The 12,736-nt window shown below is 33.6% G+C and overlaps 1 protein-coding gene across 6 annotated transcripts; it reads left to right on the top strand.

Annotated features, from left to right (window-relative positions):
- Window positions 1-5,027: 5,027 nt before the first annotated feature.
- On the top strand, window positions 5,028-12,127 carry LOC127838859 (golgin subfamily A member 6-like protein 1). Of its 6 annotated transcripts, none has more exons than XM_052366873.1 (5): window positions 5,039-5,395; window positions 9,039-9,101; window positions 9,676-10,600; window positions 11,044-11,130; window positions 11,352-12,127. In XM_052366873.1, exons 3-5 carry the CDS (start codon window positions 9,851-9,853, stop codon window positions 11,850-11,852), a joined length of 1,338 nt encoding a protein of 445 aa, XP_052222833.1. In that variant the 5' UTR covers window positions 5,039-5,395; window positions 9,039-9,101; window positions 9,676-9,850; the 3' UTR covers window positions 11,853-12,127. The 6 variants fall into 6 exon arrangements, 5 of the variants coding, with proteins under 5 accessions (XP_052222833.1, XP_052222836.1, XP_052222835.1 ...); XM_052366876.1 differs by having other exon boundaries at window positions 9,039-9,131; window positions 10,188-10,600; XM_052366875.1 differs by having other exon boundaries at window positions 9,039-9,131; window positions 10,034-10,600.
- The last annotated feature ends 609 nt before the right edge of the window (window positions 12,128-12,736 follow it).

Below are 12,736 nucleotides of genomic sequence, written 5' to 3'. Positions count from 1 at the left end.
ACATTCTCAAGAAGGCAGTTTTCATTATCATTCTCTAGTATTTTCTTCGCCTTTTTAATAAATCATGAAATGATTTAATATGGAGCAATCTCATCGGAACGGTTAAAACAAAGCTTTGAGTTGTTTAAACGAGTGATGGATGTTTTGTGCCACAACCGTTTTTTTGCCACTGATATTTAGGTAGGGAGGGATTTGAGGTTTCGTCCCACTGATGCATTATAGTTCACATTATATTTCATTCTATCACGATGGCATTAAAGAATAGACACACGAGCTTGGGCTTTTCCCCCAGCTACGCTTCCCATTGCCAATGTGTCATGAACAAATAATCTTGGAATGTTACAATGTTGTTTTTACTATGCACAGAGGCGACAAGCAAAGGTTCGCGTGTTGCCCAATAGGATTTACATCTATACAATATTATCCACGATTGTAGGACAATCGGCGCCCTGTGTTTTTTGCATATCCGGACAATCGGCACCATGTAAATTTGTCGAACAGGATAATCGGGACCCGATTAAAGTGTTAACCGGACAAAGGCAACCAAATTAAGGCTTAGAAACATTTAATGTTTTTTACCAATAAAGACAACCGACGTGATTTGACTTAACTGCGAAAATCTTTGAAAGGAGGCTATTGACAAAGTAATATGTAGTCTTATCCGCTAATTCGTTTGGAAAAAAGAGATCACTATAATTGTCAATGTAAATAATACCTAACGGACATTGCGATAAAAGGAATACTATCTCCGTGTATTGTGGTGTTTTCAAATTATATCTCGTATACATATATTTGGGCAAGGAAAATGCAATTTCGGTCCTGTAATTTTGTTGTCAAATAGTATATGTATCTATCACAATTTTAAGACAAAGGTCGTCCACGTAGAAATATCATTTGGCAATAATTGGAAATTACTTAGCCATTAATATTACAAATAAAGCACAATACATAATACATTCCTTAAAACAAATCACAACGTCAGTTGGTCACTGCCACGTTCAAATAAGAAAGTCGCCTTAAGCTGTCAGCAGCAGACTATATTAAGATAAGCGAACACAATTAAACGTACAACATGCCATAAATTCCTTAAAACAAATCATAACGTCACTATCATGTTTAAAAACGAAAATCGCCTTAAAATGCAAGCAGCAGACTCTTAAGCTAAGCAGACACACTTCCCAATGGATTCGGGGAATGCCGATAGAAGAAGCCCCTTGCTTTATAGCTTCTCGCACATTCAGTTGAGGCGGCATTGGTGGGCAATGCTGGTCTTGCGTTTCCTTGTTACGGGTTGTCCAGAGCGGTGCCTGTGAACATCTGCCTGTGCCATGGCGTTGTCTTTCTGCACGCACTCGAGCACTTTCCATAATGACGGGTGAGTGTGTCCAACCAACTGTCGAAACCCGCACATCCAAGATTCACACCTACTCCAAATATCAGTGGCTAGAAACGGTAATTGCACAAAACGCACATAAATAGTTTAAACCGGTTAAAAGACAATCCCCTGTTAAATTTTGCCCAGAATAAATCACAAAACACAAAAGGGTAAATTAACTTTATACCGCATCGCATCGTTATTTAAATTCAAAGGAAATATAATATTATTATAATAAATAAAGACAATTAAAATACTCATAAAATGTTGCATATACAATAAAATAGAGCAACCCAATTACAACTTTTTGATAGTTAATAAAAGTATCCGCCTAACGGTAATAACCTTTTGCTGGCAAGATTTCTTTTTTTGCTGTAAATATCAATATTTGATAACAAAACATAATAAACAGCAAAACTTAAAGTACAGTTAAATATACTACTACTACTTCTACAACAACAACAACAAAAACATCAACAAAAACAACAACTACTACTACTACTACTACTGCTACTACTACTACTACTACTACTACTACTACTACTACTACTACTACTACTACTACTACTACTACTACTACTACTACTACTACTACTACTACTACTACTACTACTACTACTACGACAACGACTACTACTACGACTACGACTACTACTACGACTACTACTACTACTACTACTACTACTACTACTACTACTACGACTACGACTACGACTACGACTACGACTACTCCTACTACTACTACTACTACTACTACTACTACTACTACTACTACTACTACTACTACTACTACTACTACTACTACTGCTACTACTACTGCTACTACTACTGCTACTACTACTGCTACTACTACTGCTACTACTACTGCTACTACTACTGCTACTACTACTGCTACTACTTCTACTACTTCTACTACTTCTACTACTTCTACTACTTCTACTACTTCCACTACTACCACTACTACTACTACTACTACTACTACTACTACTACTACTACTTCTACTACTACTACTACTACTACTACTACTACTACTACTACTACTACTACTACTACTACTACTACTACTACTACTACTACTACTACTACTACTACTACTACTACGACTACTACTACGACTACTATAACTACTATTTCTACTACCACCATCACTACTACTACTACTACTACTACTACTACTACTACTACTACTACTACTACTACTACTACTACTACTACTACTACTACTACAACTACAACTACAACTACAACTACAACTACAACTACTACTACTATTACTACTACTACTACTACTAATGTATTTAATTTACCTTACTAGCTGACGGTATTGCGTCAAGAGTTACCATCTGTGAAGCCGAAATACTTGTCAAAACTTCAACGAATTGAAGCTGAAATTTATTAAAAGCACATAAGGCTTAGCTAGCCCGAGAGAACACCTGTGGTCTTCAGACCGTCACACTATGATTTGAGTTTACCAGCTTTTCACGTAATCTCAACATTTTTCATTGACGAAGAGGCGACATAACGTGCATAGGTAGCATCAAACTTTGCTGTGTCAGTTGTTACAGTGAAAATTGTGGCATACAAATAGTCATACAAGATAAGTATTGATGCAAAGCATCAAAGGGCGTCGGGAATTTCAGTGTAAAAGGAACTAAATGAAGTTACATGGAACGATTTTTTTTCTACTGTAAATATTAATATATTGGCCGATTATTTTAAACAAAATAGAAAAAGATACTGGTATAACCATTATCTATGATTTTGTGTTATAATCCCTAAATAGCCATTATCTATGATGTTGTGTTATAACCCCCAAAAAACCATTATCTATGATTTTGTGTTGTAATTCCCAAATATTTCATAGTTCATTTTATTAACATTGTTTTCCTTTTTTACTGGCATCCGTGCGCAGTTTTCATTAATGGAACAGTACCGTGTAGGTTTTAAAAAATCTGCCTCATCTTGTAAGCGTAATTTCATATTTTTCTCAACTTCAAGGGGAGATGATTCTGAACTTATTCTTACGTTGCTCATTTACGATAGGGGTTGAGTACACATTGATATGAAAACAATGTAAACGTTTTAATGTGTTTACGAACCCCACACCCTCTCAGACATATATTTCATGGGCATAATAAAAACCAAAAATGGTTACAATAAAACAGCATATTTGTTTAAACTAAAAAGTCTACGTCAAAACAAAAAGTTAACATAGAACACAAATAAAATAATTTGATTCTACTGGGGCTCGAACCTTGGGCCTCTCACATTTGAAGCGAGCGTGTAACCACTACACTACGGAACCGCTTGAAAAATCACCTTCTAACTAAGATATTTATAAGCTAATAATAGTCGGTTTAAATGTAAACCCGAAAGTTTAAACACTGGATAGTGATCGGGGTTAAAGGTCCATACAAAAGGGTCCATACCACTGGCAAGATACGGGTCAGGCCTGCGGCCTTCTATATGTGGTTCTTAAAAAAAACCTGTAGGAGGACTTGATAGTATTAAGACTGGGGTGCTGTGATCTCCTCGTTGATCAGCGGCTGCTTCCTTTATGAAGACTCATTATTACAATTAATAATACGTGTCGCGCTTCGCGCTCTATAGCGCCTTTATTAGTAACTAGGTGGTTGCTAGGATAGTGGAACAAAGAAGTTTTGTTTTTATACAAAACCAGAAAGTTTCACCGGTTCGCGTATTTGTCCAGTCCCTGTGATCTTTTATTATTGCCCAGTCCCTGTGATCAGTTATTAATTAAAATAATTAGCTTCGCATTATTGGCAATAAATGTTGTAGTAAATGTAATAGGCACAAATGCATTTCCTATTTACACTAATTTACACAAAAAATCACCATTATGCAAGATATTCTGACAACAAAAATATATACATTGATCCGTAAAATAACTTCTCCTCCCATAAGCGAAAAAAAAAACACAACGTATTACATACTAGTCGCCGCACTTCAGTGCGACGCCAACAATCTGTCCGTTTTAACCTATTTCAACGCAAGGAACTTTTGTTTGCAGCATACTTAAAGCTCACTGCGTCAGAGTCCACTGATCGCGCTCACATTATTCCCTCTTGCTGCAAGAGTATCAGTGACAAAAGCATCCGTATTCAGAATGAAGGGTTTAGAGAAGCAATAGCAAGAATGTCTGGGGAGGTCAAATTGGAATTCATAGAATCAAAGGCGCCTTGTTTTTCTTGACCTAAGAACCAAGAGACAGGGGGCTTCTAGCCCTTTTTGAATGAACATGGCCTTCAATTATATAATTTAGACGTTTGGCAATTTTAGTATAATCTTTGACGCAACGACGATAAAATCCTGAAGTGCCAAGAAATGATCGCACCTGAATATAATTGCCGGAATGGGCCAAGTAAAAATAAGTCTTCTAATGTCTGTGGCAAAATACTGCAAGTTTACATTGCTATATTGGCTTTTAATAACGACGTCACAAATTTCAACATTCGCCAACGAAAACCGTCAAAATCATTAATAAGAGCATGCAGTTTTATTTTTTATTGTAGTACACTTTATATATTTCTCCTTATTTGCTATTGCATATTTATTTTGATTAGATAATCACTGAAACGATGTGAACCGTTTATATTACGGTAGTAAATTTTTAACATTTATTTACAGTGTGAACGACATCAATGTGTAGGTATATAAAGCTATCGATTTAACATAGACCTTATAGAAATGGATATACGATTACAATTCTATGATCATAAACTTCCGGAAAGCTTGAGATAAAGGCATATACTTTAAAATGAAATTTCTCCAACTCTGATCGACAATATACGCTTATATTTTTTAAACTTGTTGGGTGCAACCATTGCTTTGCACTCGGGACCGGCGGACGATTACTGGATAAATCTATATTGCGGCGGATTCCGGAGATAGTCGATGTATCAAGAATGTGAAATTGTTCTCCATTTGTGTGAAAATTCCTTTGGAATAAATTGACAAGCAGCGGTGACCATTATTTGAAGGATCGTAATTTAAATAAGGTAAAATATTTTATTAAACTAGTCAGTCATTAATTTTAGTAAACATGCGTCTTATTTAGCGAACATCAAAAAAGAAATTGCAATCCCGGAAGTAAAATAGTTTGCTACGAAAACTTTGTTGTTGGTTAGACATATCCAATTGCGAGAATATTAAAATTGTTAATAAGTCTTAAGAAAATTCAGCAAGCATCACGCCATATGAAATTTCACATGATCATGATGAAATTTGTATTCGGGCTTTTGACTTAATAAAAAAAACTATATTTTCGAATCAGACCATTAATCAATATTTTAAAGTGATGTATTAGAACTTATACATGAAAATGTGTCTCCTGTAAATTCATTTAAGACATTTATTTAAGTCAGACGTATATATATATATATATATATATATATATATATATATATATATATATATATATATATATATATATATATATATATATATATATATATATATATATATATATATATATATTAGCGGTAAAATACCATTCAATTATAGAAGTGCTTTAACTCAGTTTAGGTGTGGTGTGGCGCCGCTTAGGTTAGAGACCGGCCGGTATGAAAATATTCAGCTATTCAATAGAACTTGTTTCCATTGTACAGATAAGATCGAGGATGAAATACATGCACTATTTCACTGTCCGTTGTATGTTGATGCAAGGAAAATACTAATGGATAATTTAAGTGTAAATCCTGATAGTCATGCCATGTCGGATTGTGAAAAATTGAAATACATGTTTACTACAGAGAATGTTATGTACTTATCAGCCAAAACATGCTATTCTATTCTTCATGAAAGGAAAAATACATCTACTCAAAATAGGTTTGAAACTGTAATGCGACCTATTTTGGAGTACATGTATTTTATCCTTTTCATTGTTATATCCACAATTACAACATGCTAGGTAGTGCAAAATAGCTTCCTTAAATGGTGTGCACCCAGAATGAGGAGACCCAATCCTGTATGAAGTCACACAGATTGTTATGGGAAACTGGGTAGGGCTACTGATTCCTGTATTAAGTCACACAGATTGTTATGGGAAACTGGGTAGGGTTACTGATTCCTGTATGAAGTCACACAGATTGTTATGGGAAACTGGGTAGGGTTACTGATTCCTGTATTAAGTCACACAGATTGTTATGGGAAACTGGGTAAGGTTGCTGATTCCTGTATTAAGTCACACAGATTGTTATGGGAAACTGGGTAGGGTTACTGATTCCTGTGGAAGAAGTATAAACTGGATTTCTGTTCTGCTAAGCATGTCTCTATCATTCTGGAGTCACTGTTCAGGGGGGTTGTCATAGTTATAATTTTTTTTTTAAAACTGATATGATTTTAGATTGTAAGCTATATAAACATGGTCTTTGTTAATAGTGTCTGTTAGTTTTAATCTAAGCGTGGGTAACCATTGCTAATGAGTAAATGTCCGACCTGGTCAGAGGTGATAATTGACTTCTTAAACAATTTTATATTATACGCGTTAGTGCCTCTTTTCGCAGTGTCAGTATTTTACGTCAATTTATATTATGTCAGTGTTTAATTATGTATTAGCAATGGCAGCCTAACATTTAACCTAACTTTTTAACTTAAAAATGTATATAGAGAACAAGTATGTGGAAAATACGCAATATTTAACTCTGCATAGTCTCTTATAATTCTTATATAGAATGGCCATTTTCATGTTTTATGTGTGTTTTAATGCTGTGTATAGTTATTATGTACATAAAATGGATGAGACTGAATTCTAAATATTCATATGTGGCTGTTTCGCATTACAAATCGAACTATGCAGTGATGATATTGACTTTCAACAAGCAATTTCATTAAGTCAATACTGCCATCGAATCAGTCGTGATGAATAAGATTGGGTAATACAAGCACACCTCATTACACACAGACCACAATGGCCTTTACAAATTCTTTAAAGCACAGATGTAAAGATCGAGAATGAAACCGCTATCAGTATCATATTCATGATGTTTGTATTTGTAGAAATAATTTCTGTTCTCTTCATTGCATTGACAAAGAAAAATCCAGTTCTATTTCCAAATCTTTACATTTGGATGTTTTAAAACCGAAAGTAAACAGTCAACAAACAAATTATTTATTCTGACATTTATAAATATGCATCAGACAATGCTTTGACACTTCCAAGAAGAATTCCAAATGTTAAGATTTGGTGTTCTTTTCTAAACATCCGATAAGTGCCAGTCTGAAAACGATTGTCTAACCAGATACCTGCAAAAGAGTCGGGCCTAGGAAATGTTGGTTTAACATCATTTACTCTTGCAAATCACACCAATCGTGATTACGTATTCTGGGTGCAGGATCACATGACTTTGTTGAGTTTTCCTAATTAAACGTTATCGGATGTAACACACCGGTAGGTGATGCTTTTTTCCAAATGACTTTTTAAAACAATTCTTCTTTAAAATTTAAACTAGTGCATAAAAGACAGATTTTTATGCTGCTTATTTCAATGTAAAATACACCAGAATTACTTTATTTAACAAGCATGTGTTCTTGTTAAAAATGCCACGTATACTACACGACTATGCGTCATGCAAGGTGAAATTTTGTCACCGATTTTAAACGAATTCAAGGATTTATTCGTATATCTTAAGATATCGACACAAACTGCAAGAAAAACTGTCTTTTATGCACTAAAGATTTTTGCAAATGTATATCCATAACTTGAGATATTTGCAAACCTAAAGTTCTTAACGGTGTGATTACATTCTGTCTAGCACGTGCGTAACCCCCTGAAAACCCCGTTGATTCTGCACCCTTGTATTGTATTGTCATAGCCAATGGCGGGTATGTGCCAGAAGTGCCAAACGCGCAAAACTGTTCAGTAGCAAACTGCTTATCACAGGTGTAATGGGTGCAGACGAACAGTATGTACTGCTGGCTGCGTATGATGAGCATGCGTCCCTTGCTAAACTTGAAAGGAATTTTGACGCAACATGTATGAGAAAACGACATTTAAGGTGTATTTTGGTTTGAAGATTGTATTATTATTGTAAAAAAATGATAATATATTCTTCTAAGATGCACAAAGTAATTAAATACACACTATAAACAATACTGTCATGATGGCTCATTATGAATTCAGTTACCAGCAACTTTGTTTATATTTTTATTTGTTGTACAATTTAAATGAAGCAGGATGAAATTATTTAAGCCACTTAAAGGTAACTTTCATGTAGAGAATCTGTTTATTTATAACACAAATATGTGCTTATTGTTGTAATAAAGAAAAAACATAAATATATAATATGCACAGTTGTTTTAACAAAATCTACGTTATATTTCTGGTGTTCCTGCAACCTCGTTAAACAAGAACCACTTTTCATAGGATTTTGCTCAGCAGATTTAGAACAGTTTCCGCCGTCAGTATGAACAACAACCGATATGGAGATGAACTGTTTTCTCAATTAGACGTAATACTCGTTTTAAATATGCAATTGATAAGAGTTTAACATAAAATGTATATTCTATAAATATTTTCAATATATATGAAATGCCTACAGACACTTAACTAGACTGATTTATTACATATTGTGTCAAATAACTATGAAATTAAATGAAAGATATTGATATTTTGACATTTTTATAGACTTAATTATATTTTAGGTTGGAGCCATTAACTTCAAAACTGCAAAAACAAACGTGAAGTCGTTGACGTTTGTTGTATAGGTACAGGTACTAGTGTGTTAATAAATACAGGTCAGTTACCGCTATAATTTATATTGTTAAGAAATAATCTGAAAGTAAAATTGATTGGTAATGTAATTGTAGTTTCATTCCTTTATTATACATAAATAATTAATGTCATTTGTATTATTTGTATTGACGATTCGTCAATCTACAAATCACATATACTAAAACAACATAATATACCATGTAAAGTGATTGTAAGCTCTTATATTTCAAATAATACAACCAATAGACGTTTGACGACGATGGTAGAATTCTATAGTAAATATAGTTTGGTTGCAACAATTCAATGTCTGTGTGTATATTACTAATATTTGATCGAAACTCCACCTGTCTTTACAATCGTTATTTTATGTCACAGATAATTGCCATTTTAACAGAAATATGCCGCATATTGTACTTGTGCAGGCCAAAATAGAAACAACTGTGTAGTATATATCTTTATTAATATTATGGAAGTTTAGGAATTATTTATATAACATATGTCTTTTCATTATTATGTTTCAAAATAATAGAATTAAATTCATGCAATATTACAACTTTTATTCTTCAGAAAATGGAGAGACGTATATTGCAGTGTGGCGACTGCTTTTCTGATAAGGTTATTGGGATTTGCAAAACTGTGACAAAAAACTGTGCGATAAATGCTTTAAGAATCACACCAGAGAAACAATGTTCAGTACACACATCATTTTTCAAATTGAAGTAGAATATAACTCAAGTAAAAAATGAATTTGCAAACTGAAAAATCAGCTGATACGGGATTAACGTCACCGATCGATGTTGATGCTGATATTCACAAGCAAAAGTGTAAAGATCATACTGATGAAAACCAGTCGTTTTATTGCGAGAAACATTATGCATGTATTTGTGGTCGTTGTTTATTTTCAAATCACTTTTCTTGTTTGGAGATGGTGGTCGATTTAAACAATGCCCAACACGACGCAGAACACGTGAACAAAAGTGTTTCAACATTGCATGTGTTGGACGAAGAAATAGACCACATTATGTCCGAACTAGACGAAAACAGACGACAAAATGATAAATGTAGATCAATCTTTACAGAAGAGATACATGAATTTCACGGATCGTTAGTCCAGCAACTTAACATGTTGATGGCAAAAGCGGAAGAAGAAAGTGATAATTTTCACAAACAAAATATAGACGTACTGGATGACACGGAACTTAAATGTAAGGAACATAAACAAGTTTTACGGCAGCATATTCAATACTTAAATGAGTTAGAACATAAAAATCATTATCGGCATTTATTTGTAGCACTTAAGAAAATGGAGATGCATATAGATTCATTAAAAGATAAAAACGTTAGGTGTAGACATGAAAACCGTAGAGCTATTCAGAAATATGAATTTGTTAGCAACTTGAAGTTTGATGAATTAATTGGTGAAGATGAGCATATTGGAACTCTTAAGATTGAGTGCGATGGAAGCGAAGAAGTAATTGATATCGTTGACGAGGTACGCATATTGAAGCAAACTGTTTGATAGGCATCAATTATTTACCTTTGTTTAAGCATGTATATTTGATTATGGTATTGTTTCTTGATTGTACACCTTTAATATTTTGTCGTAAACGATAGGGTGATATAATGTCTTACACAGATGTTATACAATTCACTTTTTCTGACATCTATGTGCATGTATTGTAAAAATAACGAGCGTCAGTAGGGCATAACATCAACATAATTGCAATGTTACATCTATTATAACCAGTATCAACTAATGCACAATTGGTTATGAAATATGTATTTGCGTTACTTTTGGAAATCATGAATACGCATATTTGAATTCCTCTAAGATAATAGCTTTATGATGATGCTTGCCTTCCAATTGTTAATTACTGTGTACATGATTTAAATCTAAATTAAAAAATAACATTATCATTACTCAATTTAATATAGCAAATAATGAAACTCCAGAAGGCGTCGGCTGTTGCTGATGAAAGAACGGGAGATGAGCGAAATGAAGACAAAACCTCCGATGAAAAAAGGTAACATATGCATAATGTGTTCCTATGTTACGTAGACTATGGTCAATTTAATCATGCCTTAGAATTATTCTTCCTCAACAAAAGGGTTCTTTTCCAACGCAAGACGAATGAAATGAAGTGTCATAACTCAGTTTGATTCACAACATATTTTGGTTCTGCAGAAACATTTCAGTAATACTATCCTGACTAATAAAATAAGAAATCTACTACTTTTTTTCAGCAAATACCCAGCGTGATGATCGTTTAGAACATGAACGCGTTCAAGGTACACAGCGCCACTATGATGAAGAAATAGAGCGTCTTAAAGAGCTGGAAGAAAGTATTCGAAAACGAGAAGAGACCCACAGTAAAAAAGAAATCGAGCATGACGAAAAGCTAAAATGTCTGAAAGAAAACGAAATTGCGATTTCCAATCTAGAGAAAAGCATTAATTTTGAAAAAGGGAAATGCGAAAGTATGAAGCAGGAGTATGAACAGAAGATTAAAAAACTACAAGAAACATTGTGGGATTCTGAAAAGAAGATTAAAAATCAAGAACAAGATACACGCATAAAGAGAGGAAAGGAGAGAAAAGAAACAGATATCAAACGGAATTATGAAATGACGATTACAAAGTTACGAAAACAGATTGAAAACTTAGAAGACGTCTTGTTTGTTAGTTTTTTATTGTTAATTGTATGTTGTTTATTGTATGGTGTTTATTATTATTATTTTAAATAACAGAAACATATGCGCCTTTAAATAAGGAGAAAGACATGCGAGGCCTTTATGGGACTCAGGCCGAAACACGATTTCTTAAAGATGCCATGTTGACATACCAATTGCATCAAGGTCTCCATGAAAAAACACTGTGGTCAGATTTAGATCGTATTAAAACAAAATATTCAACGAAATAATTAATACTGTTACATATAAAAGTTATCGATGAACTGGCTGTTTTATATCTCTTTGTGCACGTTTCTTTTAGTACACATGTATACCTATCTGATATATAAAAAATATAAAAAAATAAGTTAATTTGGTATCCGTGTTTGTTTAGAGACAGTACTCTTGGCACAACCCGAAATATTGTTGGACGCGATGGTGTATTTGCGGTCGGCCGTTCATCATTTAATCACAAGCGTAATTCAAGCAAATATTCGTAAAATTCCATGTAACGAAACTGTTGGCAACGGGCGGCCAATTTATGCTTAAATCTCACAAGTGAAGAGTGTTTCAAACTTGACGATCAATTTAGAATTTCAGATGGTTTCTTATATTGCGAATTTTGTTAGATTTGCAGACATATTTTTGCCAACATGTGAACTAATTTGTTAGTTGTTAAGAATTATATCAATTAAAGTTTTAAACGAATTAGACCAATGTTATGCTAATGTTAAGTTCAGTTTGTTACACTATATTACTTTAATAAATCAGCTTTACGGTTGTATATTTTCACTATTTAAATTTAATGATTTGAAGTTCATAAGGGGTAATCTATCGTAAGGACTTACCTGCAAACTTATTTATATGATCCTCAGAATTATCTACATGATGGTGCTAAGCCCATTTTAATTTGACAAGCATATATGACCATATGTGACCTATATCATCTTTTTTCCATG

Source organism: Dreissena polymorpha, chromosome 7, assembly GCF_020536995.1.
Source record: "Dreissena polymorpha isolate Duluth1 chromosome 7, UMN_Dpol_1.0, whole genome shotgun sequence".
In the NCBI taxonomy this organism is placed as follows: Eukaryota; Metazoa; Mollusca; class Bivalvia; order Myida; family Dreissenidae; genus Dreissena; species Dreissena polymorpha.
The sequence above is the reverse complement of the archived record's forward strand: the minus strand, read 5'-3'. Positions and strand labels throughout refer to the sequence as shown.